The sequence below is a fragment of the Melopsittacus undulatus genome, chromosome Z, assembly GCF_012275295.1.
Source record: "Melopsittacus undulatus isolate bMelUnd1 chromosome Z, bMelUnd1.mat.Z, whole genome shotgun sequence".
Classification (NCBI taxonomy): domain Eukaryota; kingdom Metazoa; phylum Chordata; class Aves; order Psittaciformes; family Psittaculidae; genus Melopsittacus; species Melopsittacus undulatus.
In genome coordinates this window covers 60,944,837-60,970,590 of record NC_047557.1, presented here as the reverse complement: position 1 = coordinate 60,970,590, position 25,754 = coordinate 60,944,837, and the positions used below count along the sequence as shown (strand labels likewise).

The 25,754-nt window shown below is 47.1% G+C and overlaps 2 protein-coding genes across 2 annotated transcripts in view; one reads left to right on the top strand and one right to left on the bottom strand.

The window, feature by feature from the left end:
* The window catches only part of DGKQ (diacylglycerol kinase theta), a 79,091-nt gene extending 78,094 nt beyond the window's left edge, over window positions 1-997 (top strand). The window contains exon 23 of the mRNA XM_034073044.1: window positions 569-997. Within this exon, the coding sequence (XP_033928935.1) occupies window positions 569-661 (93 nt within the window). The 3' untranslated portion in view covers window positions 662-997. The remainder of the gene's footprint in view (window positions 1-568) is intronic.
* A 2,541-nt stretch (window positions 998-3,538) lies between these two features.
* Window positions 3,539-17,681, bottom strand: LOC115945215 (tudor domain-containing protein 7-like). Its single transcript, XM_031042260.1, has 5 exons — window positions 17,614-17,681; window positions 16,748-16,865; window positions 15,978-16,119; window positions 15,025-15,238; window positions 3,539-3,585 (listed from the first exon to the last, which is right to left on the bottom strand). The coding sequence occupies exons 1-5, from the start codon at window positions 17,679-17,681 to the stop codon at window positions 3,567-3,569; spliced, it is 561 nt and encodes a 186-aa protein (XP_030898120.1). The 3' UTR covers window positions 3,539-3,566.
* Window positions 17,682-25,754: the final 8,073 nt, after the last annotated feature.

Genomic DNA, 25,754 nt, shown 5'->3' with positions numbered 1-25,754 from the left:
TGTACACATTTGTCTGCTACCTCAAGGATGCATTTTCAACTCTCAGAAACAGGTTGCTGCTGTCAGTCTTGGAAAATCTGTAGCCCTTCTGGGAGGGCTACCAGAAAAATGGCCTTTGCAGAATCAAAATGGGTGAAAAAGAGGGTCATACCTCAAATGTTTTGCAGTATGTTAAACTTTGTTCTTTTCCTGAGAGAAAAAGGGGGAAAGAGAAAAATGAGAGAGGACATACCGAACTTTGTCCTTCCAGTAAGAAATATTTAAATCTTTCTATCAGGTAGTGTTAATCTGTATATAATGTGTATATATATGTGTGTGCACATGAATATATATGCACACAAATATGTACACTTATCTATATACATACATGTACATGTGTATATATGTTTATGGGAAAAAAGCCACTTAATCCTGTAGCTTTCTAAGGATAGGTGCTTCTGACAGTTCTGTATTTAAATGCTTTTCTGTTGTGGTTCCAACATTTTACTTGTGTTAGTTGCCTTAGGTCTGCTTATAGGTGACTACAGATACTTAATTACTCACTTTAATTTAAAACTTTCTATTTTAGGTCCACATGTTGAAGAAATCCAAGAAACAGAAAAAAACTGGAAGTATGAAAGAGATGCGAGGGGATATGTCCATCTCTGAAGGAGGACGCTAAGTAGAGACCTGTACTCAGAAGAGATGCAGCAGACCTACTGTAGATACCAAGATGGCTCAGTAAAACAGAGTGCAGACAGCTAGTGAAGAGAGTTGCTTATGAGCGTGCCTTCCATTACATTTTGATAGTATCAAGTTCTATTTTGTCTTTCAAAGATAGTGCCTCATTGTTAAAAATAACTGTTATATACTACTTGTCACATCTGAAATGTTTACTTTGGGTTGCTTTTCCATAAGCTATTTCCTACTTTTCCATGTATATAGAAACTGAGGCCAAACAGAAATTCCAAGATGCTGAGATTTCTGATCTACCTTTACAAAGACTCTTCCCCTCCTCTCAACTTTTTTCTTAAAGAAAACCATTCCATAGATAAATTTTGGTGCATTGTTCCATAAATAAAATATGTGTTCCTCCCAGCCAAAAAAGGGCAAAGACATGAACTGCTGAAAACTCCTTGGATCAGTCCAAACAGCAATGCTGAAACAGTACTACCATAAAGAGAAAAATACAAAACACAGGAGAGATGATTTCTCTTCAAGGAGCCCTTTGCTGTGGGAGGACAGAAAGTACTAGAACAGTTGAGTAAAAATATTTCAGAGCTCAGTTCAACAGTATTTGGACAGAATGAATTAAGGGGAAACAGTTTGTAAAGCAAGTTTTCAGCTTAGTTTCTCCTATATTATTCAGCCAAAGCCTATTTTAAAAGGCATTTGAATTTCAGCAGCTATGCTCTAATATAAAAGAGGAATGAGAACACCTGAGGTGGTATTATATTATACTGATGTTTTTCTGTCATTGAAACCATTACCTTTGATGCCAGACTTCTCTTCTTTACTTGTGATTAATTTGTCACAGTTGGACTGTTAGTTAACAGCAAGCTAGAAGACTAAAAGAATCATCACTGATTAGGGTAAAAGAAGTACCATTTAGTGTTCACTTTAGTAAGTGAGCACAGTCATATATTAGAGCTGAACCAAAGCTTCTCTGAGTAGCCTGAGGAGGTATTGAAACGTGTAGTGTGTGTAACATGTTGTAGGCTTCAGGTAACTGGGAATGCAATAGCAATCATGAAAACTCACTTACCTGGACAGCCTTCTCAAGGTGTTGTTATCAGTGTGGGCCCAGGCACACAGTGATGTGTCTTTTCTCACTTGGTGTGTGTGTGCTTCCCAGAGGCCATTCTTCTGTCAGGTCCTGTAAGATCACCTCTCTGTGCTTACCATTTGCTGAAGATGTGGGGATCTGGTACTTCTTTTTTGTGGGGATCTAGAACAACTTCCTCCTAGAGACTGGCGTTAGAGCAGACATGCTGATCTGTCATTCACTATTACATATCTGCTGTCCATGGCCATAGTTGTGTTGGCCTTCACTCACATCTCTGCTGGTCTCATCTCACTGCGGTTCTCTAGCGACTGAATCTTTCACTTCAGGTCAGCATCATACACAGGCAGCCCTCTGAGCCAGTTGTGCTGCTTGGTTTTGCCACTTGTGTGCATCTGCTGCTTGGAGCTACTTAAGCTATGTTGCCAAAACCCCATTCACTAGCTAGCGGGCTTACTTGTTCTCTGTTGTGTGGTAATAACTAATTTATCTATGGATGGTATGAATTGATCACTCAAGCTTTTGGAGCATTCCTCTTGCCAGTGCCTCTAGGAAAACATCTCCAGCTGCTTCAGGGGACTGCAGTATAACTCTGAAATACACAAAAGCTGTTTTGTGTTGGAGCCAGCCACATGCTGAGGCAGTTCTTGGTGGGTCTTGCTCAGTACTCTAAGCACTGTGCCAGCTTCAGCTACATATAATCAGTACCTGTGCTTTTTGCTTTCCAGTCACAGTACAGACAAGCGTGCCTGTGTGGGTGCTGCAAGACAGTTACCTATAGCACCAGAATGATACAGCTAAAACTGTAAACAAACAGCCATGCAGAAATGGCATCTGCCTGCAGCTTCTCCGTCCTGTTCAGTGATGCCTTCTGTTCTTAGTGTTCTAGTAGAGATGCGTTTAGAGGACTGACTCCCATTTTCAGTGAAGGGTATTAATTGTTAGAATTGTTCATTTAATTTTAGGGATGTTTTTCATGTTCACCATGTGGATTACATGTTATCTCTTTATACAGCATGCAAACTGGAGTCACGATATGAAGGAGATAGTGTGGATAGTATAGAGCTAATATCCCCATGTCGTCATTAAACACAGAGTTGTCTCTGCTTCAGAACCTGGGCATGAAGGATCAGCTGGAGCTCTTCTGGCATCCTGGTACCAGCATTACAAATAAGAAGGGTAAACTGTTGTATTTCAGGGTACGTTCTCTCAGGATGAAGCTCACAAGTTAGACAGGAAATGTGAAATTGATTGCTGCTTGTAATTGTCCAGAAAGCCAGAGAAATTGCTTTGTGTCCTCAGGGCAGGAGAAAGAATGCATGGTCTTTTTTCCAGTGGCTGACTCAGTAATGGAGAGGAAAACTTGACTTCTTGTTACAGAAAACATGTGTAAACTTTCAGCTTTCTGGTACTGACCATCTTCTGCAGCCTAAGTAAATCAACCTGTCTTACTGTTTTTCCAGACATACAGAATCCTGCAGCTGACCGTGTTTCACGTTCTTGGCTCATTAAGGACCTGGCTCTTTCTCCCTTTTGCTCAGTATCTGCTACCTGAAATAACATGAAACTTTTGGGTCGTGGTATTTTAATCAGAGGGCCCCTTACTGTGGCATATCCTTCCATAGGGGTTTTCCAGCCCTGGAACACTGCACCAGCCTTGGGTCAGGTAGTGTCATGGTAACAAGGTGACAGAATGTGTTCTCTTCACAACTGCCAGAGGGGATCCTGGTGCAGAACAGGAGGGCTTTGAGTTTTCTTTTTTCTTGACTTTTTCTTCCAGAATGCAACTCCCCCTCATGTTGTTTCAGCAGATGAGTGCCACACTGGAAAGAAAACATGTCTTAAGAAAAATACACTTAGCATTTAAGGTCTCTGTGCATCATAAAATAATGCCTGGTATGTTTTGAAGACAAAACAGATTCCTGGGCAGTTTAGACAGAAGAGCTGCTGTAAAGCTTTTAAAAAGGAGAAACTCAATATTTAACCCCTCTATTAAGACATTCCTGTTTCAGGTAGTATATAGGCCTGTATACCAAGATGTATTTTTTTTGTACATTTTCATCACACATAGTATCTGAGAAGGTCTAGTATTTTCTTCCATAGTATGTTAGACTTCTTGAAGAGAGGAGGTAACTCTGCAGTTAATATGAAAACATTTTGACTATTTTGACTTATCCTTTATATTGAGCAAAACAGTGCCATATAATTTATGTGATAGCGGCCCTTAGCACTGAGTCTTTGAGTAACATTGTGTGAGAACCTAGCCGTAATTTGTCCAAGTGCTTTAAATAATACAGTAACAAAAGTGTTGGGAAGAGGTTTGTTTCTGTCAAGATTAAGTGTCAATCAGCACCAGGGACACAGGACCAGGAACTGTAGTCTATAGACAAGGAGGAAACACGGGCTATTGCTATTCCGAACACACTCTGCACTGCCCTGCCCTTTACTTTGCATGTAAACTGTGGCAGGCACAAGACAGTACAGCTAGCATCTCTCCTACTGAAATATGCGCTCCAGACCTTTAACTAGTGTCCTATAATTCTTTGCCAGCATGGGGGAGAGAAGGGTCCTGAAAACCATGCTTCATTTCAGATGGCCCACTACTGCAAAGAGAAGGTGGTCAGCTGGTTAAAATCCATTTCGATGGATAAACGTATTACCTCTGTCTTGAATCACAACCCAAATTCGAAAGCTAATCCTCAGCATACAGGGGCAACTTCAGAACATTTGCTGCTTTTCCACCATGGTTTTCACACTTTATTTGTATAGTTAAAATTGATACTTTTAATTGCATTGATTTTTAAATGAAACTGTTATCTTGCCAAAAACTTTTTCATGTGCACATGAACCACCCCCTTTAAAAATAAGCCTTATTGTATTTCCTTTCACAGTGCCTACCTGTACAGCTTTTGCTGTGTTACAGCAGTCTGATAGCACTTACTTCTGGATCTTTCTCTCACTAGTGTTGGACAGGAGGCAGAGCTTGCTCTCTTCCTGCTCCCACTGAGGTTCCCAGCACATACTTCTAATGAGCATGTGCTTTACAAGAAGATACGATGCCAATGTAGTGAAAGCACAACTGTGTTTATAGTACAGTCTCTGCACGTGCACAGTTTGAGCTCCTCTTGCTCTTTTAGATTTTAATCAAGTCTGTGCATGTCTAATGGCAATGGCTATTAGCATTTTAAAAACTAGAAGAAACTGCAGCATAATTCACTGCAAGACTTAAATAAGGGAGAAACCTAAATCATAGAATCATAGATGAACTGGTATAGACAATTGTTCATTAATCTTCACAGTTACCCTCTTACAGGTATTGTACGGATTGCATTTCTTTCAAGAGCAAACAATGTACTCACTTAAAAATATCAACTGTTTGGAATTGCTAAGCATTTACGCATGCACATTAGTCTGCAGCAGTCTGTTGGCATATAAATGTGACATTATGAAATGAAGCCTCATTTTATGGGAGGAGAAGGTAAGAAGAGCTGTTGTGACACTTAAAAAGGACTTACGTCACTCAACAGATTTAGCTGCATAGGTGTTTTGTAATGTATTGACTGCGCAGATACACGCTGTGCAGCACAGCCAGCAGTCTGTACACCAGCACTGAAACTGGGGATGCACTGGAGAGGTGCACTTGAACAACCTGGCATTAGATACTCTTTTCAGTATGTGTGTGCCTCATACCTCTTCTTTACAACCTTCACAGTAACTGTGCTTTTCCTCTTCTGCTAGGCTGACTCCTTATCCTTTTGGCCCAGCCTTCATACTGAAAATCCTAACAAAGGCAGGAGCCTGTGGTGGTGAAAGTGTGTGGAGAGCAGGGGAACAGACATCCCGCTCCAGTATACGGCCCTGGTGTTGAGCTTAGACTGTTGGTTAGTTTCTCCGTCTGCTTCTACTTCAGCCATTTAATAGCTCTGCAGCAAAGACTCAGCAACTACTGAACTACCTTGGATTCCTAGTGACAAGCATTGCCTCATTCTCAGGCTTTGATCTTAATCTGCACCAGGGCACATGTCGCTTCATATACGTTTTGCACTTAACAGAAAATGCAGGTTAGATAGGCTTAAGGTGTGGCAAAAATTGCAGTGTTTGTACTTTTTTGTAGATATGGGGATGATTCTACAGATACAAAGATGCACTTTCAGGTAACAATGAAAACAAGTTTGTAGAATGCAGCTGTTTAGGACTTTGCAGCATTCCTTGCTTTATATCGTGTCCTCCTTGAAAGCCTGCTTGGGAATGAGAGGTGGTATCTTCCTCCCATCGCAGTATGTATTTATAACTGACTGACTGAAAATTCTTATATATATTTAAACAGTTACAATTGGCTGCTACTCTTAAGATTTATTAGACTGATATTATAATGCATAAAAGCAATGTTAAAGTTTTATTTATACTGTCAACATATACTGATTTGACACTTGGCTTGCAGGAGTGATCCAGCTTAAAGCCTTTATTCCTTTTGCTAGTTAATGTAATTAACTGTGTAGCCATTGTATGTGTGCAGTGAAATGAGTGCAAATTACTAACCTTATCCTGCAGTTAGACCAGCAGTTTCAATGTTTACAGGAGAGTGACTATTGATTGTAAACCCATACATGCTTATTGAAACAGTACAGTCTGTCAGTGTTTTGGAAGCATTGTTTGTGCTTCCCATGACAATTAATGAAAAAATTGCCTTCTGGTTTAGATTCCTGGTTATGTCCCTTTGGAGAGATTTAAATGGGGATTATGACTTTTCTGCCACTCAAAGGACAGAATTTCTACTGACACAAGAGTTGTACTGAACACGTTTTCTGAAAGATTGCCTTTATTTTTTGTGAAGATAATTTGAGCATTCAGTGTTGCTGAAAAAGTTGGTCTGAAGTCTTGAAATAAATGTGTGTAGCTATTGAAGATGTGTCCCAAAGCAAAGTATTTTTTAATTGGGCACAGTTACTGGTGCGGGTTATCCCTCTGATCTCTCCTAGCAACACACCCACAGGAATGTGTGCAGCTTCTGTGTATTACTTAGGAGGTGACTTGATTGCAGAAGATGTAGGTTCATTAATGCTGTGTGTGTCCCATATCAGTCCTCTGGCAACAACTCCCAATTACAGACATGGGGTGTAGAAGGCAGAGCCTCTTCCCCATGCACATCACCGCAGGTGAAAGAGCAAAGAGGCCGCCCGTGTGCCTGGCTGCAGGGCTGTTTGGCACTTGCAGTCCCTGTCCACACAAAGGGTGTGCCATGCATTAGTCCTTTCGCTTTCTGATGGAAGGAGGTTGCAAATCAACATGTTGCCCATGTGAATCAGTTACCAGCTTGCCTTGCTGTGGCATCCCTTTCTTTGTGCTGCTGACCTTGCCAAACCGGGTAGCAAGAGGTGCTTGAAGAGTTACTATTTATTGTGTATTTTTTAGGTGCTTATAAAGCCTTCACTGCTATTTTAAAGCAAAATTCGGGGGATCTGTAGCACAGCAATAGCTTTATATCTTCAGCTTTCTGAACATGCCAAAAGCAAGTTATCCTTAGGATAGTCTTAATTAGCAATGGTGCACATTGTAGTAATCATTACCTTGAAGATGTAGTTCTCAGAGAACATCTCTGCTTTGAATGTAAAGCATCACAGAGTTTATAAATCACTGTAACATCCTGCATACCCATACATCATCCATCGCATCTTAACTCTTCTCAAACTATGGCTGAAATACTGCTTAAATAACTGTGTTTCTCACTGCTGGTTATTTAAATAGCCCAACTTTAAGAAGATACTCTGTCTTAAAGCATTTCCTGTGAATGTTCTAATATATTGGTAGTAAGTCATGTCGGCCCAAGAAGATAAGGTAAGCTGACTGTAGAACAGTTTAGTTACTGTCTAGTGCTTTTTCTTTGTGCATCTGCCTAATAATTCTCAGAAAAAAAAAGCCTAAGTATAAGCATCAAAGTGAAAACTGTTTCCATATTGCGTGCCTCAAACCAGTAATGCATTATCACACATGTTTACTTGTGGACTGTCTCAGAAACAGGCTTTTAATGATGTAACTTGTTTCTCAATGTCTGCCTTGCAAATGAGACACATCACTGTCCTGTGGTAACTTGTCTACAAATAACATACTGAGTGTACTAATTGGTTTAAAAAACATAATTTATAAAAGATGAATTTTTCTCTTCTATTTAAACATCTGTTTGTCCTTGGGTTATGTTCTTAGCACAATTCTGTATATATTTTGCAATATGTGTGTTGTGTTTGATTGTACATTTTGCACTTGAAATTCTGTATTCTAAGTAATATTTACAAGTTCCAGAGATCTGTAACTAGAGTTCGTGTGTAAAAAATACAACAATAGTTGTGCTATAAAAAACAGTGAAATACAGTTCTGCAGAGACAAACATTCTGTCAGCTCGGCACTACTTTTATCTGTATTCTGATGTTCGAGACCATGCCATGCTCCCTGAGAGAAGCACGTGTTACTTCATAGGTTTAAATTTTTAAGATGACTTCTACACACAAAGTTTGACCCTTACAAGACTGAAACACTTCTTGAACCCTTATTTCTGTAGGTAGCACTTATGGTAACTGGTAAAATCTTTCTGTAATAGCACCATAGTGTGTTTTGTTTTGTGAGTAACTCTAATGATGATACAGATTTTCCAAGGTAGTTTTGTGCAATTGCTTGCCTTGCACTCCTGTGTGGAAACACATGGCCTTGTGTTTTCAGGCTGTTTCAAGGAAACAGCATCATGCATGTTACCCACTGTGCTTGGCGCAACTGAGCAGTGATGGGCCTCACCTGTACAACCCAAGGGTCAGACCCTGGGGACCTTGGAGGGAGTCAGCTGGGGCAAGGGGAATGGCTGTCCACAGAGCTGAGCATAGATTGAAGCGCAGCCCCACTGCAGGTGGACATCCCATCACTCCCTGGAGGGCAAGACCCATCAGCTCCTGCCCTGCCTCTCAAGGCTGATGGGTCTATCAGCTTGACACCTCCATGTGGGATATCTCTGCTGCAGAAACCCTTCTGCCTTGCAGCAGTGGTTTTTCCCCACCCTGTTGACAATCGATTGCAGAACAGGGACGGGCTTGTTTTTGTCCCACCATCTCGGGGTACCTTACTGTTCCTTACTGGGCTGCAAATCAAGAAGTTCTGAAGCAGCTATAACCACATTTAAAAGATATATAGAAAACCACTTCAAGACTGCTGTTCTGGGAGAAAAGGGGAGCAAACAAATACCTTCCTGCAGAGGGGAAAAAAAGCCCCAGCGCAATAGATCCAAACCTTGAAGTGTTCATGATTTGACAAAGCTTTAGGTGTACTAGATTGCCTTAAAAATGGAAGAAAAAATACCCTTTTTTTGTTAACTGGGAAAAGCAAAGTGGCACTTGCACATTTTCAGGTCCTAGTGATGTTACATATTCCTCCTCACATTGCATGCACTTCTTTTCAACTGTCACACGTTGCAATCCAACACTGTTTTAACTAAAGCAATTACAGGACCCAACCAGGAAGTCCAGTGGGTGAAACACTGCAGGTCTTGGGTTCTCTGTGGGTGCAGAATGTGGTGAAATCCTCCCAGTGCTGCAGGTGGGCTTGTGGTGCATCTTTGCAAGACAACAGCATGCAGTGCAATAGGTGAGCTTTGTTTTTCAAGATACATGAGTAAAACATTCATCCTTGTACACAGTCCTAAAAGAGAAAGGGAGTGTGATCTAATTCTCCAATACCTGGGAGGAAGCATGCAGTGATGAAGTGATCCTCCTCCTTAGCAGAGCACTGCTAGAGGCTCTAGCATTGACATCTCGAAGTGGTATGCATGGGCCCACAACCTGCCCACAGGAGGCAGCCAGTAGACGTATACTCTGGGGCAGGTGCTGTGTGAAGCTTCCTGTAAAGTTGCTTAGTGAACAAAAAGGTACAGCCTCAATCCTACCCATCTTAGGGGGGCCTCAAAGCCTTTACTCAAGCCTGAGTGAGAGTGCTCTGACTGTTAAAGGGAAGAGGAAAAGAAGGGGAGGAAATGCAAATGGAGGAGCTTTCTAGCTGAGGCTCCAGAAATTCAGTGTGGGAGGGATTCAGGGGAAAAGGGGTTGTTTGAGGGTTGCATCCCATGTTTAAGTACACCTGAAGTGGCCTGTGGTGGAAAAGGTACCAGGTGAAGTTACCTGAGATTTCAGGGTGAGGCACCATAGGCTTCCATGGAGGATTAGTATCTTCATAGTTCAATATGCATCCAGGAACTCAGGTGCTTCCAGGATGCCATGATGTTCTCCCTATACTGATGATGACTGGCCAGGGAATTTTACCCCTGCCCTCCGCTGAGCTTGAGAGAACAGCAAGGATCTGGTTTGCAGGCAGAGTGGATGATTTCCAGCAGTCCCTTCCCTCCTGCTCCTGCAGGCTTGTGCCTTGTAATGTGGCCATGCCACATTCCCATCAGGGGGAGCTAGTGTTCCCGGGAGAGGATTGGCCACCACAAATCCCAGTTTGACTTCAAAGCGGATTCAGTCACCAGCTAGACAAATACACTTTGAAGCACAGCTAAGCAAAAAGCATTTTAGACCAATGACTAAGTCAGAAGAAAATTAAACTGAGGGACAGCTGGGGCATTCTGGACATCAGATTGGCCATCAGAGGACAACTTTGGCTCTTTGAAACAGATGCATTCTTGTTGTGAAGAACTGGTGGGCAGTAGCATACAGGGGATTCCTCTGACCGGGGCTGCATGACCAAGTACTGGGACATATGGTGGCAGTGGCTGTGTTTCCTCATTCCCAGGACCAGCCTGTTGCAAACAACAACCCAGACATATAGCAGCCTTTGCAGACACTCACATACAGGCAAGCAGCATCAACATGAATAATACAAATGGGCCAACCCTGTGCCTTCTCACCGGCTAACGAGGTTCAAAATTCACTACTGAATTAATATCTGTTTCTCTCAATTTTCCCAGGCCTCTCTTGTAACTGGCACTATACTCTTGGTCCGTGCAGAAGAAAACCAACTTAAAAGCCTGCTAGGGAATCACAGAGAGAGAAGGAAAATGAGAACAAAAAAACAGTTATAGACAGAGTTTAATGAGATAGAACAGCCTGCAAGGATCAGGCACAGAGTCTGGCCAGACAAATTTTTTGACCAGGAGCCTGCTGACTTGTAAATACAAGCCTGCCTTTGTAGTAACAGGGGACCAGGGCAGGAGCCAGAAAACACACCCAGAGAAACTACACACAGACAGCGCCTCAAACCAGACTGGGACATGGGATAGGGACAAACTTTGTCCCCTCCGGGGTTCCCTCAGCCAACCTGTGCAGGCAATCAAATTGATTACTTACCACAAGCAGCCACTCATGTCAAGTGCTGGCCCTGCTGCTGTTGCAGTGCCCCAGCTCTGTGCTGGCCACCTACAAAGCTGGTGTGAGCTCACCATTCCCAGAGATGCTGCTCACACTCCGCTCATCTGCACACTGCTTTGAGGTCAGGACCTCATGGCTCAAAGTGGCTTTCCCTCCTGCAATGCCCAAAGCACAGGCAACTACAGCAGCTCTGGGAGCACAAAATATCCCCAGCAGCCAGGACATGAGCCACGGGTCTTGACAGTCCTGCTTCAAATTGGACAAGTGGAAATAAACTAACCCAGTTTCATGTGCCACTACACAGCCATATTGAAGGCCCTGTTCACACAGTTCTCTATCACGACAGGATGGCTTGGCATCCTCTCATCTGCAAGTACAAACCATGAAGCAGAGCTGGTAGTAGGTATCCTACAACTCTGTCACATAGGCCACAGTCCCCACAGCTGCATCCTGATATCTCTGGTCCAAACAGAACTCTGGACACTGAGGAGGCTGTCTGACAGAGTCTTAGCACATCTGCAACCAAAGTGTGAAAACAGACCTCACCTAGGTGATGCCAGAACTGAAGAGCCTCCGTCAGAGCCTCCTGGTTACACAAGGGAGACTGCTTCAGTCGACTGGGAGATGCCTTTTCTCCTGCATTCTTCCACCTCAGCTTCCCAACCTTTGATTCCTACTGGAAGACTTCCATACTCCTCCTAACTTCTCATCACCCTTTCCACTCCTATGTCACTGCTCTGTATGGCTTGCCATATTTGTTATCCTCTAGCAACATTTAACTCTTTTTTTTTTCCCAGGGTATTTTGGGTTTTATATGAACACTGTGTGGATTTTTTTGCAATCTCTTCAAGTTTTAGCTGTGGTGTGTCAGCAGCCCTGGTCATAAACTTCAAACTGCAACCTGCTAAAACATGTCCAAAGTCTGAGTTATATCTGCCTGTTATAAGGAGCTGCTTAAGTTTCTGTTAATTATAAATACCTTTATGGGCGTCTGCCAAGTTACATGCTAAGTGCTGGCACAAAAGAAATCCGTACCATTAAACTACTAAAACAGGGACCTTCACTCTGGCAGTTGTCTTCTATGTACGAACAAAGCTATTCGCTGCTGAGCACAGCTTTATGATTCTGCTGTCAACTGCACTCGCTGTTAAACTGCAGGTTGCTGCCCTCTTGCGTTCAGACTAAGGATAGCAAAACCCACCTCTCAATCAGGAAAAGCTTTCAGGAGCCCCTGCCCAGTTGCTCGATGTGCCATTGCTGCAGGTTAAAAAATATTGTAAGAGAAATAGTGTGCTGTAGTTAGGCAAAAATGCTTATACTATAACTGGTTCACGGACAAAAAAAAACTTGTTCTGTTTCTTTAAAGTCATCCTCCAAAACTGTCATCAGTTCTGGGAGGACAAGAAAGGCAGTAAGGGGGGGTGCTGAGGGCACAGGTTTCTGTAGCTCCTCTCCCAATGTCTCCAAAGCTTTCTTTGATGGTCCCCCATGCTGCCTTCTCCATGGTACCTTTCTCCATCCCCACGACAGGGTGTTTCCCTGCACCAGGACATGTTGAACCCAGACACCCACTACATGTGCTGAGAGCAGCAGTGATGCCATGCTGTGCTGCAGTGTGGAGAGCAAGGGGCAGCCAGATGCTTCTGCTCCTACCCAAGAAGGGAGCAGGCAACAGGGCTGTCCCTGGTGGAGACATAAAGCTGAGCCTCTTCCCAGCAGTGTCCCCAGAGGCTCCTGCTTTGTCCTGCCCTACCAAGGACTGTTGCTGCAGGAGCAGCAGGAAGGTGTGGGTGTCATTCCCCCCTGGAAGGGGGCACAAATACTGGGAAAGCATGCACAAGCCATGCCCTGGGGGTGACCCACCTGTTCATGTGGCCACACAGAAAAGGGAAAAAGGAACATAGTCTCTGGTGGGCCATGGGGAATTTGGCTCTGAAACCTACCTGCAAAGGAACATAGGGCACCCCAAGGCATGACCCAGGAGCCAGGGCCATGGTGCTGAGCTTGAGGTGAGCTGGAGGAACAATGTCTCACACAGCAAAAAGGTCCAAGCTCCACAGCATTCAGCACATAGAAGTCATGGTGTGTCACAGCATGAGAACCAAGCCTAGCAGTCACCAGTGGGGAGCAAAGACCTCAACAGACCAAGGGCGAGGCCCCAAGGTGCTCAGATATGGGGAAGTAAGTGGGGCAGGATCAACACCATCTCAGCAGTTAGTCTCACAGTGCTTGGCTCAAAGGGGAGCTGAGGTGGAAGGACCTGTGGAACAAATCTCTCCTGCACAGCTGGACAGCTTGGCCCATCTCCCCTCTGCACAGCAGCCTCCTCAGCCAAGGAGGCCACAGAGCTCCTGACAAGTTGCTCCCCTACAGCCTCACCCAGCTCACCCAGGAGCAACAAAAGGGGGGCAGCTCGGTCCACACTCACATCATTAGAGCTGTGCTGCACACAGAGAGGCCCACCTGGCGCCTCCAGAATACTCCTGGGTCCCTCTCTCCTCACACCTGCTACATGCATCACATCTCTCTTTCCTGGCCTCTACCTCCAAACCCTCTACTCTTCATAGGCCCACTGCCGGCTCCTCTGGCTTCCTCCCCTCTGCCACTGCTTCCCTCTCGCCCATCTCAGCTCCACAGCCTCTGGCTCAGGCTGCCAACACCACCCGCCTCTGAACTCCTTCACAGTTTTGCCTGGGCAAGTCCAAAGAGCACCTGCTGCGACCACAGTCCAAGCACCCACGGACAAAGGAGCATCTCCTGCTCTCGAGAGCAACCCTGCTCTAGAGATCCCCCTGGCAGCCCCACAGCTGCTCCCCATCCCCAAGGCACCAGCCAACTCCACCAGCATCAGCACCACCGGGAACTGCCCAAAGAGCACCACCAACAGAGAACAGCCACAGCAAAGGGCACTTTGGGGAGCAGCAGGAGGAAATGAGGCAGTGCTACCAGCCAACAATAAACCAAAACCTGCTGTGGCTGCTGCTCCCACGAGAGCTCTGTGCACATCCTCATCTCCCCCCCGGCACCCAGAGCTCTGGCTCACAAAGGGCACATGCAGGCCATAGGCAGAGGACAAGTCTGCTTTCTGGGGGTGTTCCAGAGCAAGCAGCACCGCGACAGGGTTAATCCATCCCTCTGCTCAGTGCCCCTGCACAGCTCCACCGTGGTTCCCATTCAAGGCAAAGCTGGAGGCTGGCTCACAACCCAGCCCAGTGACCGGCACAGGATTACTGCCACAATCACGGCTCCAGTGCACTCAGCGCAGCCACAATGCGGGAGCAGCAAAGGCTTTCTCACCACCATCAGCTGATGGCCCTGGGCGGCCCAGAACAACACAGCAGAGAGCTGATGGGGCAGCACTGGCTAAGCCCCCCGGATTAGAGAGGATCAAAGGGGCTGAAAGCAGCATGTACTGCTAACCCAGCACAACGGCAGCTCCAGCCCTCGCCTCTTTCACCCAGATGCAGGCAGGCAGCTGCTGGCTTCCAGCACCCCAAGAAGGGTCCCAAGCACCAACGCTGCCACTGAGAAGTGGAGAGGTAAAGAGCAGCCACCTGCAGGCAGCCCCAACCCTCAACACGCAGCATCGCCCGTCACTACGCACAAACCTCCTCCCGTGCTCCATTGCACTGGCCTCAGCAGCCCCCCCTAGCCTGGGGAATAGCAACCTCCCACCTCCCTTGCAGTGCCACCTTTGGCCATGCTGCTCCCCAGAAGACACGGGAGCAGCCGAGAGCACAGGATGGCTACGGCAGCATCCAAAAGGCAAAGGGCACCCCGCTCCCTCCTGGCTTCTGACCCACAGTCAAACTTCAACTTCTGCAAGGCAGGTGCCTCAATTCCCATGTCCCAAAACACACTGCCAGCACGGTACCATCCAGAGTCCACCGTACTTCATCTCACACACACACATACACTGACCTGTTGACCACAGTGACGTGTCTCTGCATGGGCATTTCCTTAGGTGGTCCGCTCCCAGCAGCTGCTGACAAGGCAAGACGGGCACTCTCCACAGTGGGTTTCACCACACCACCGGCCACTCCTCTGCTTCGTGGCAAGCGAGGAACAGGCCTCTTGCTGCCTTCTTCTGGCACACTCAAAGACCTGGGCTGTCTCAAAGTTCCTTTCGGCTTCCCTAAGGAGTTTGCAGATGTCACTGTGAGTTCACACCCTCCTCCACCCAACCCAAAGAGACTTCAAGCACAGCAGGGAACTCGCCCCACAGAATCCATACTTCTCCACAACACAGTTAGAAAGGATGCTCTCAACCACAGCTCAGAGTCCATCTCCTTGCTTCAGCACTGTGACTCGCAATCTCCACCACTGCAATGCAGCATGGAAAGAGATGACAGACCCATCCCCCCTTCCACTCTCAGAAAAGACACTTACTGTGAGATGCCACATCCTTTCACCTTTCAGGTGGGACCCATGGTCAGGCTGCTCTTTCCCACCCCTTTCCTTCTCTAAGGAAGCAAACCCCTCCTTACACACAAGAACAGGGGAACACAAACTATGAAGCCAACTGTTGCTGCTAACAAAGCTGCCCATTCACAGGCAGATGCGCCTTGTCTGGGCCTCATGCTGGGAGATGCCACTGACAGCAACACAACAGCAGGGAGGGAAAGACCCGGAGGCTCTGGGAACACACTGCTGCAGCATCTTACTTGCTCAAGAAGGGCTTCCTACCGATCAGGGCTTGCAAACGCAAGCGCCCTCATCAACAACACTCCCTGCTCCCAGGAACTCTTCACCAGGACCACACAGTTCCACATACAAACAGCACCACTGACACAGCCTCACTGGGAAGACTTCTGCTGCAGCAGCTGCACGCCCCTTTCACTAATGCGGGCCCTTCACTGCTGCCTGCGGCTCACCTGCCAGCTTGACTGGAGACGTGTTCTTCAGCCTCATCTGGCAGTTCACTTGCCGTCCCGTCTTCCTCTTGGAACTCCTCTGCCGGGCCACCAGCTGAGCAATTGGCTCGGTCTCGCTGCAAGCAACAGCATGGCAAATGACCTGGGGGAGCAGGAAACGGACAGACAGAACACAGTCAGTAAGGCCCAAGCTCATCCACAGCTTGCACAAGGTTTTCCAGCCGCTCCCATGCCTCAAACTGCTGGATCTTGACAGCCAAGGCTTCAGCTGCCAACAAAGACTCAGAGACCTCCCTCTCCTTTTGCAGCAGAGATCAGCAGAGCAGCCAGCAGAGCCCCGCTGTCACCTTCCCACATGAGCTTGCGCCCCACCAACAAACAGCCTGCTCTGTCACTCCCGTCCCACAGGCTGAACATCTCGCTTGACAACACTGGCGAGCCACAGCCTTTCACCCTGCCATTGCTCCTCCTGCAAAGGCTCACCAGGGCCCCAACACTGCCCTGACCCCGAGGAGCTGCCTCTGCCCCGCTGACCCAAGAAACAGCACAGTACCCCTGGCTGCACAGACTGTCCTACAGTCACTGGGCCGGGCCCCAACAACAGCCCCACCTTGGGCAAGCTCACGGCCACCTCCCTGGCCTCCTTCATGGTCTCTTGTGTCGATCTCCCCTTGGCGCAGCCCAGCATTGCTGCCACGGGACATCCCTTGAATGGATGCAGGAACCCTGCATTGACACCCCCCAGAACACACACAGAGTGTGCACTTTACCTCACAGAGGAGATGGGAGCCCAAGCGTTTGAGCCATTCAACTGCTAACAGCCTGCAGGGGCAGCTGGATGCATTCTCCTCCAGGACTCTTGGAACACAGGCAACCGCCCAAAAAGCCCTGAGTGAAAAATGGGAGACTCTGGTCTCAGGGACTCTCTCTGTGGGTCTCAGCCATGCTCAGTGGTGGTGGTACAGGCTGAAGAAGGGGCCCTCAGGCACAGCACTGTTACCCTCATCACCATGGACCCCACAGGCACGAGGCTTGACAGCTGTGCACAGGAGAAACTCAGGCGCTTGGCCAGCACCAGACAGCAGCGCTCTCAGGACAACCAAAGCAGAGAAAGCAAGTGCCAAGAAAAAAGCAAGTGACTGCTAAGCAGCCGCAACTTGCTTCAGAGCTCTCCCCAGTCTCTCAGGCTGATCCAAACAGCCCCGGGAAATATGGGATGACAAACTCCAGCAACAAGACAACACTCTTGCCTCCCCGGCAGTGCTCATCCTTCCCCTCTTCTAACTTCTCCTCTGTACACCCAGCGTCTGCACAACCAGCATCTGCACTGGGTTGGCTCAACACACAGACACAGGAGGGAGGCCGCGAGGGACAGCTCTGCGCCTCAGGAGCTCCTGCTTAGGAATCAGACGGCGTACCTGCTGTGCCTATGCAAAAAGCCTGCCACTGGTGTCAGAGCTTGAATGGGCTGCCTTGCCTGTGCTTAAATGCATGCAAATCAGCACACAGCAGATATGCAATATCACCTGGGCAGCCAAAAACCCCTCTTCTGCCTCAGTGATTCACAGAGATGCTCCAGATGCCTAGGAGCAGTCCCAGGCTGTGACAGCCCATTTCAGTCCACAACTTCACTCACCATCCCTGCTCAGTGTCTGCCCCTGTGCACTCCTTCAGGATGTGCTTCAACAGGAAAAGGCCTTGCATATCTGAGACTCTTGTCTAAAGATCCCCACCGACAGGAAGATGCTGTGTGTGTGATCCTGGAGCACATCCTCAGACAAGGGGACATGGCTTGGTGTGGCCCTCCTGTGTACAGACCACACTTGTCTGCCATGCAGCCCTTTTGCCCTGCTCAGTAGCTCTGTATCTCTCAGATCCCACACGGCCATACGCACCAAGAGACTCCTAGCAAAATGCAGAGTATCATCTCCATTATTCAAAACTAAAAGCTTCACCAGCCCTTTTATCACTGCCAGTCTGCTGCTCTGGGCCCCAAAATAATCATGGTCTGAGCTGAAAAGCTCTGCAACACCCATCCCCTTGCTCTTTCTGCAGCAGCTCTGATACCTCAGGGCACAGGATTGCGGTCTGTCCCCAAAGCCTTGCAGTAATTGTTGTCTAACAGGACAGTCTTGATGTTGTTTCCATGCACATGCCTATGCCTTCTTTATGGTCATCTCAGAGAGTTTTGTAGTCCTCAGGCACATCCCAGCTTCTCTGTGCCACCTTTTAGGTGCTCCCCAGACCCAACAGGTCAATACTTTTTGTGCAGCTATGAAAGTGGAGGGCCAAAACCTGCATTTTACTTTTCTTAATTACATTTTATAGACTTTTAATTATCCATTCCACTACCTCAATAAAGTCTGGTCTCTATATTTTACACCCATTTTACAGTTATAAATATTTAGTTTATATACCTCTATAAGAATGTATCAACACATCTATATATAAAAATGCGTATTACTCTACTCCTTTACACACGCATTTCTAACTACATACATATTGTGTGCATTGTATATAAATGTATATATTCTTGTATCTGACCGCTTCTTGGTACCAAGAAAGAAGGGTTGCAACACTGAACAAAATGGCAGCTACCCCACACAAAATGGTGGCAGTTACCTGCCAGGAGGTGAACAGAGCTGCAGAGAGTGAGAGGAAGTGGTGGTTAGAAGAAAAAGACCCAGGAAGTCCATTGCACCTGTTTGGACCCACTCACAGTGGATATGTTATGTGCTGGACAAATGCATAAATCTGAACTTAGTATTAAAGGTTTGATACTAAAAGCATTCAAAGTCCTCTTCTGCATTTGCCTGCTCACCACCCACGCTGAAACAGTGAGAGGACCTCGTGAATACTGCCACATTAAGGGAAGTGTGCCAACCAGCACTGCCCTGCTGCTGACAGCAGTGTTGGGTACCTGCCCTGCTCTAGGCATGGGCTTTAGCCCTGTGTGCTCCAGTGAACATCAGGGGTTAGTGGGCTGGAAAAGAAGCTGCTCCCACAACTGTGTTGAGTGCCCTTCCCACAGCAGGAACCTCCTGTCAGAGGAAGATGGTGTACCTGATTACCAAGGTACGTAAGGTCAGTGCTGCAAAACGGGTTCAGTCCAGGTTTTTTGTCTCGGTCCCAGAGATGCGAGAGACTGCTCCCTGGATGAACTTGTCCATCCACCTGCTCGCACTAACAGAGGGACACTGCAGCCTTTGCAAACCAGACCCTACCTTAAACTCCAGGCATTTACTGATTTTCTTATGTGTGTTTACTGAGAATTGTGAAAACATTTCAGTGCTGTGGAAAAAACAGGGCCCTGTACACTGCGTAGCAGTGCTTGATATTACCCAAGATGGTGAGATCTCCCCCAAGTTTCCACTGCTCTTCAGCTGTCTGCACAGGGCTAAGGAGCATACAAAGTGTAACTAAATCATTGTGAGCAAGTAATTGTCTGTGTTTGTTCCCCGTTTTAGGCTTGGTCTCCAAGCAAGAGCATGCTGCACAGCTGAGGGACTTGCACAAAGAGATGTATTCCCAGAGTTCAGTAGAGCAAGACAGCTCACCAAGCTGCCCCTGCCTAGCCCTAATTATCCCAGCCAGCAGACCATGGTTCAGGCGAGGCTAAAGGCAAGCTTTCCCAGTTCTGTGTCTCACCAACAGCTGAGAAATGTCCAGGAACACTCTCCTGAACTGCCTCTCAGCTGTTGAGGTTTGCATACTGCAAGCATCCTCTGCAGTCCGCCTGGGTTACTCTCCATCTCATGCTCATCTTCTAGGAAAGCACTGGGAAGAGGAGGTGAAAGTGCTAAGCTTCTGCTCCATGCCCAGGGCTTCAATGCCATAACTGTGTAGGCATGCCTAGAAGAAACAGAAACAATTACTGCACTGCCTGGTGTGACTCACAAAGAAGCAGCTCTATTCCCATTAGCGGTCCAGGTTTTATCTCCTCATGTTTATCAGGACAGCAAATTTCAGAAGAGTTGCTAGTATCCTGTGGCCCCCAAAGAGGCTGCCAGCTCCTGCCTTACGGGGCTGTCACCAGTTCAGGGACCTCTTTGCCCCCCCACCACACACATGCAGGAGAGTCATGTTCTGAGGAGTCAAGAAGAGGCTCCATGTGTTGGGGACAATAATGGAGTGACTGACCACAGCTGTTGCAAAGGAAGCCAAACTTATTTGAATACTAAAGGAACCAGAGGATGTCTTTATTTCAGACAGACTGGCTGAATCAGCTCGGCTCAAAGAATGACCTTAAGCAGATCAGTACAGCCCTAACTAGTGTTACTGTTAAAATATTACAGCTTGTGAGCTTGTGCATGCATTAGCTCTGTTTAATACTATCACCATATGATTTCTGTAACTGCAACAGGTATTTCACTTATTTTGCACTTTTCTGTAGAGCCATATAATTCTCTTAGCACAGGACTTGCCTGCTGTGGCTCTATCTACCTGGTGCAAACACCACAAACTCAGGCAAGCAACAGGAGCTGACCTACTTGTCTTGCCAGAAGAACCTCTCTCCACAGTGGTTGTACCTTCAAGTTCCATGTATGTATGGCTCACTTCACCAGACCCAGAAAGTGAGAAAGGAATAAAGAACTTCCCCACCATGGTGCCTGTTGGACAGGTCTCTTTAGCTGCATGTGTTTGCAGCTTGGCTCTACTCCTCATCATGGTAAATTTGAAAGTATAAGAGTTCTGTGATTTAAATGATCTATGTCAAGCACTTAGCAAGTGAAGGCTCAGCTCTGTACTGACTTTACAAGGCCTCAGGCTGGGGGCTATGAAGCCTGCTCTGTGTGAACTTTTCTTGGCCTGCCTGCAAATGTATTTGTTTTTGCTGCGACAACTAGATGTATATGCTTGATACGGCTACTTGTTTTATCTTTCCTTATCTTTGTCCAGTGACCATCCATAATTTATAAACAGAACAGTTGGAACCACTTGTTCTATGTCAAATGAGATATTCGCAGCACTAGCGCAATGATTTCATGAGAGAAGTACAGGCCTGGCGTGATACTGAACCACTTGAGAAGTTACAGCAAGAAGCATAGGGTACAGGCAGGAGGTGGGAAGAGATACGACACAGAGTTCTCATTACAGATGCCATGGCAATAAACTCAAGCAGACCAGCATAGGGAGTGTGTATGTGCCTTATTGCAACAGTAAGTACAAAAATGCCAAAAGCAATGAACAAAGGACCTCTGTAAAGAGAGAGCTCCAGGCTTCAGCTGACTGCAGCCCACAATTAGGAACAGCCAGTGTTGTGACAATTAACATATTCTATAGACCAGTAATGAGATTCACAACTGTACTGTAATTCCACAGTATAGTGAAAATGCAATAGTCTGCAAAACGTAATGTATATTTATACTGTGATTACTGTATCACCCTACTAAATGAACTCCCCTGAAAATGCAAATAGTCTCAAAGAAATAAACTCTGCATTAAACACTGGCCCATCTTAAAAAGCCTGGTCAGAGAATACTGGACTTTTGACAGGTTGCTCTGGACCCTGGAGGCTGTCACGGCTTGTGGCTGTCACCAAGTCTTTGTGGCAGGCATCACTGAGAGCATTTTGCAGGCACACTTGAAGTAAGGTTAAGCATTCCCACCTCAGCATGTGCCCTTTTAGTCTCCCTCTGACTTGTAGTTTTCCCTTCCCCTTTCAGTCTCTTCTCTGGCTTGGCTTTGGCAGCCCTCCATCTATTCACAATCAGGCAGCTTGACCTGATGATGCCTCCAGTCTGGTCCTCAGAAGTGGACATCTGCAGAAGAGAGAATGCTGCTGCAGGTGAGCTGCAGGATGGCAGGGCACCCTGATGGCAGGATGGTGAGGGTCTTTCCATTGCTGGCAATGAGTAATGGAGCAGACTTCATAAAGCCTGATGGCATATGGCTGGTGACCATCTTCTGCCCCTCTGTGTGGGATGCCCATCAGCCACATGGAGTGCTGGAGGATACAACGGAAGCCAAAGCTCTGGGATTTAAAGATCTCAATTATGCCGCACTGCCTAAGGTGCCCACACAGATACTGTGCCTCTGGAGCTCCATAGCTGCCTGAGTACAGGCTAGGGCAGGCATAGCCACACCAAGAGGCTGCCATGGAGCCAGGGACACCTGTGCACCCACCAGACCCTCCTCGACACAGAGCGTGCCTGTGTTCTGGTTTTGTAGAGGCATCAATAGAGAGATCACAGAAGTAAATTCAGCTTTCAGTACTCAGAAATAGAGGGAATTAAGTGAGTTAATTTCAAACCTGTTTTCTCTGCGGAAGAAACTTAATGTCTTATGTCTAATGACTTAATTGTCATTACTTGGTCCGTCACTTCAAGCAGGCAACTTTAGCTGCTGCCTTGCAGCAGGACTGAGGTCAGAATATTGCCGCACAAGACTTGAAGAAATTCTGTAAGACTTTGTTTTGTGTTTTAGAAAGCAGGCATCCTTTACTGCAGTGCTGGGTGCATGTGCAAATTATTTCACAAAGGTGAGTGTGCCTCAAGTCTACAATAAACTTATGCCCATTTAGAATCATAGAATAGTTAGGGTTGGAAAGGACCTTAAGATCATATAGTTCCAACCCTCCTGCCATGGGCAGGGACACCTCACACTAAACCATATCACCCAAGGCTTCATCCAACCTGGTCTTGAACACTGCCAGGGATGGAGCATTCACAACTTCCTTGGGCAACCCATTCCAGTGTCTTACCATCCTTATAGTAAAAAACTTCTTTCTTATATCCAATCTAAACTTCCCCCATGTAAGTTTCAACCCATTACCCCAGCATCCCTATAGCCCCACTTCAGATACTGGAAGGCTGCTATGAGGTCTCCACGCAGCCTTCTCTTCTCCAGGCTGAACAGCCCCAACTTTCTCAGCCTGTCTTCATATGGGAGGTGCTCCAGCCCCTGATCATCCTCGTGGCCCTCCTCTGGACTTGTTCCAACAGTTCCATGTCCTTTTTATGTTGAGGACACCAAAACTGCACACAATACTCCAAGTGAGGTCTCACAAGAGCAGAGTAGAGGGGCAGGATCACCTCCTTCGACCTGCTGGTCACGCTCCTTTTGATGCAGCCCAGGATACAGTTGGCTTTCTGGGCTGTGAGTGCACACTGAAGCTGGCTCATGTTCAGTTTCTCATCAACCAACACCCCCAAGTCCTTCTCTGCAGGGCTGCCCTGAATTTCCTCTCTGCCCAACCTGTAGCTGTGCCTGGGATTGCTCTGACCCCGCTGTAGGACCTTGCACTTGTCATGGTTAAACTTCATGAGGTTGGCATCAGCCCACCTCACAAGTGTGTCAAGGTCCCTCTGAATGGCATTCCTTCCCTCTAGCATATCAACAGAACCACACACCTTGGTGTCATCAGCAAACTTGCTGAGGGCGCACCCAGTCCCATTGTCCATGTCACTGACAAAGATGTTAAACAAGACTGATCCCAGCACCGATCCCTGAGGGACACCACTCGTTACTGTCTCCAGATGGACACTGAACCGTTGACCACAACTCTTTGCATGTGCCCATCCACCCAGCTCTTTCTCCACTGAGTGGTCCACCTATCAAATTGATGTCTCTCCAATTTAGAAACAAGGATGTCGTGTGGGACAGTGTCAAACACTTTGCACAAGTCCAGGTAGATGACATCAATTGCTCCCCCCCATCAATTGCTCTGTAGCCCCGTCATAGAAGGCCAACAAATTGGTCAGGCAGGATTTCCCCTCAGTGAAGCCACGTTGGCTGTCACCGAGCACCTTGTTGTTGTTCATGTGCCTTAGCATACCTTCCAGGAGAATCTGCTCCAAGATTGTTCAAGGCCAGGTTGGACAAAGGCTTGGGTGACATGGTTTAGTGTGAGGTGTCCCTGCCCATGGCAGGGGGGTTGGAACTAGATGATCTTAATGTCTTTTCCAACCCTAACTAGTCTATGATTCTATGATTTTGCCAGGCACAGAGGTGAGACTGACTGGTCTGTAATTCCCTGGGTCATCCATTTTCCCCTTCTTGAAAATGGGGGTTATATTTCCCTTTTTCCAGTCATCAGGAACTTCACCTGTCTGCCATGATTTTTCAAATATTATGGCCAGTGGCTTTGCAACTTCATTCACCAGCTCCTTCAGGACCCACAGATGGATTACATCAGGTCCCATGGACTTGTGTACATTCACGTTCTTAAGATGGTCTCAAACCAGATCCTCTCTTACAGTGGGCCCAAGGTCTTCATTTTCACAGTCCCTGTGTCTGACTTCCAAGACTCGGGTGGTGTGGTCAGAGCCTTTGCCAGTGAAGACCGAGGCAAAGAAGTCATTGAGAACCTCAGCCTTCTCCAAATCCAGGGTAGCCAGTTCTCCTGACAGCTTCTGGAAGGGGCTGACATTGTTCCTGGTCTGTCTTATTTGCAATGTAACTATAGAAACCCTTCCTGTTACCTTTCACATCCCTACCCAAGTTTAAATCTAACTGGGCTTTAGCTTTCCTAACCTGGTCCCTAGCTTCCCAGACAACATCCCTGTGTTCTTCCCAGGCTGCCTGTGCTTGCTTCCACCTTTTCTAAGCTTCTTTTCTCCCTCTTAGTTTCCTCAGCAGCTCCTTATCCATCCAAGGAGGTCTCCTGGCCCTCCTGCTGCACTTACTAAAATTTTCATAAGAGGAGCTGCACACACACTGCTGCACCTTCAGGTTTTATTCCAGCTCTGAAGCATTGCAGTGCAGCCAGGAGGGTGTTCCTGCTCTTCCCATGGGTGAGGAAATGATGTTCTCCCACCCACCCCCTGTACCAGCACCAAGAAACCTGGACAGGCAGGCAGTGACTACCAGAAACAAGGGATTTACATTTACAGGTAGAAAACCCCTCCCACAACTCCTAAAAAAAAAAAAAGAAAAAGTGTATTTTAGGGTCTACAACTGAAGTTTCTTTGGGAAGTGAACAATCTGTGCTGTGAGGATGATCCGGGGTACCTCCTGTTGCTATTTTACCCCCCAACAAAAAGATTAGAATAAAATAAAAAATAAAAGTATTAGAAGAAAATAAAGTTGTCCAGATGAGTTCTTCAGCTACCCGTCACCTGGTCCCTGCCCTTTACAGCCTTTTTGGGAAATGTTTCACATACTCATTAGATTTCCTACAACTAATTGTAGTATTTGCATTTTTAATTACACATGTGCTTTCTGAGTGGTGGTCTCAAGGGATTTCTGATTGTGACGGATAGCCTTCCTTCGGTGTCCACTGACTGACCTGTGCTTGGCCATGTGCAAAAGACGAGTTGCTTAACAGTTGTATCCGTGGTTTAGGTCAGTTTGCTCCGATTTGTTCCTCATCTTGAATAACCGGCTCAGTCTGCCTTGGTCACTCCTTTCTTATCTTCACACCCGGTTGTCTACGGAGGAGTGAACCTCCCCATTTGTCACGCTTACTCCTGCCTTATCTCCAAAGGCTACCCTTGCTTTATACACACCCCAAGGCGGCATCAGACCTCCTTGCTCTCAACGGAGCGATCCCAAGTTACAACTCAGAATTTAGCTCATAGGAAAGCACGCCGACACCGAGCCGGGGAGCTGCCCGCCACCCCACCCGGTGCCCCTCCACACTCACAATGGCTCCCGCCACCTCATCCCCCCGGCCCCTGTCCGGCCAGCTTGCCGCAGCACAGACTGCTGTGCCAGCGGTACATGCGCCGCCGGCTGGCTGGGGCCTGGCGGCGAGGGGCGGCGCATGCGCAGGGGGCGAGGTGGGCGGTTGGAGGCGGGCGGGCGGTGCTGGGCGGGGTCGGAAAAGCTGTGGGT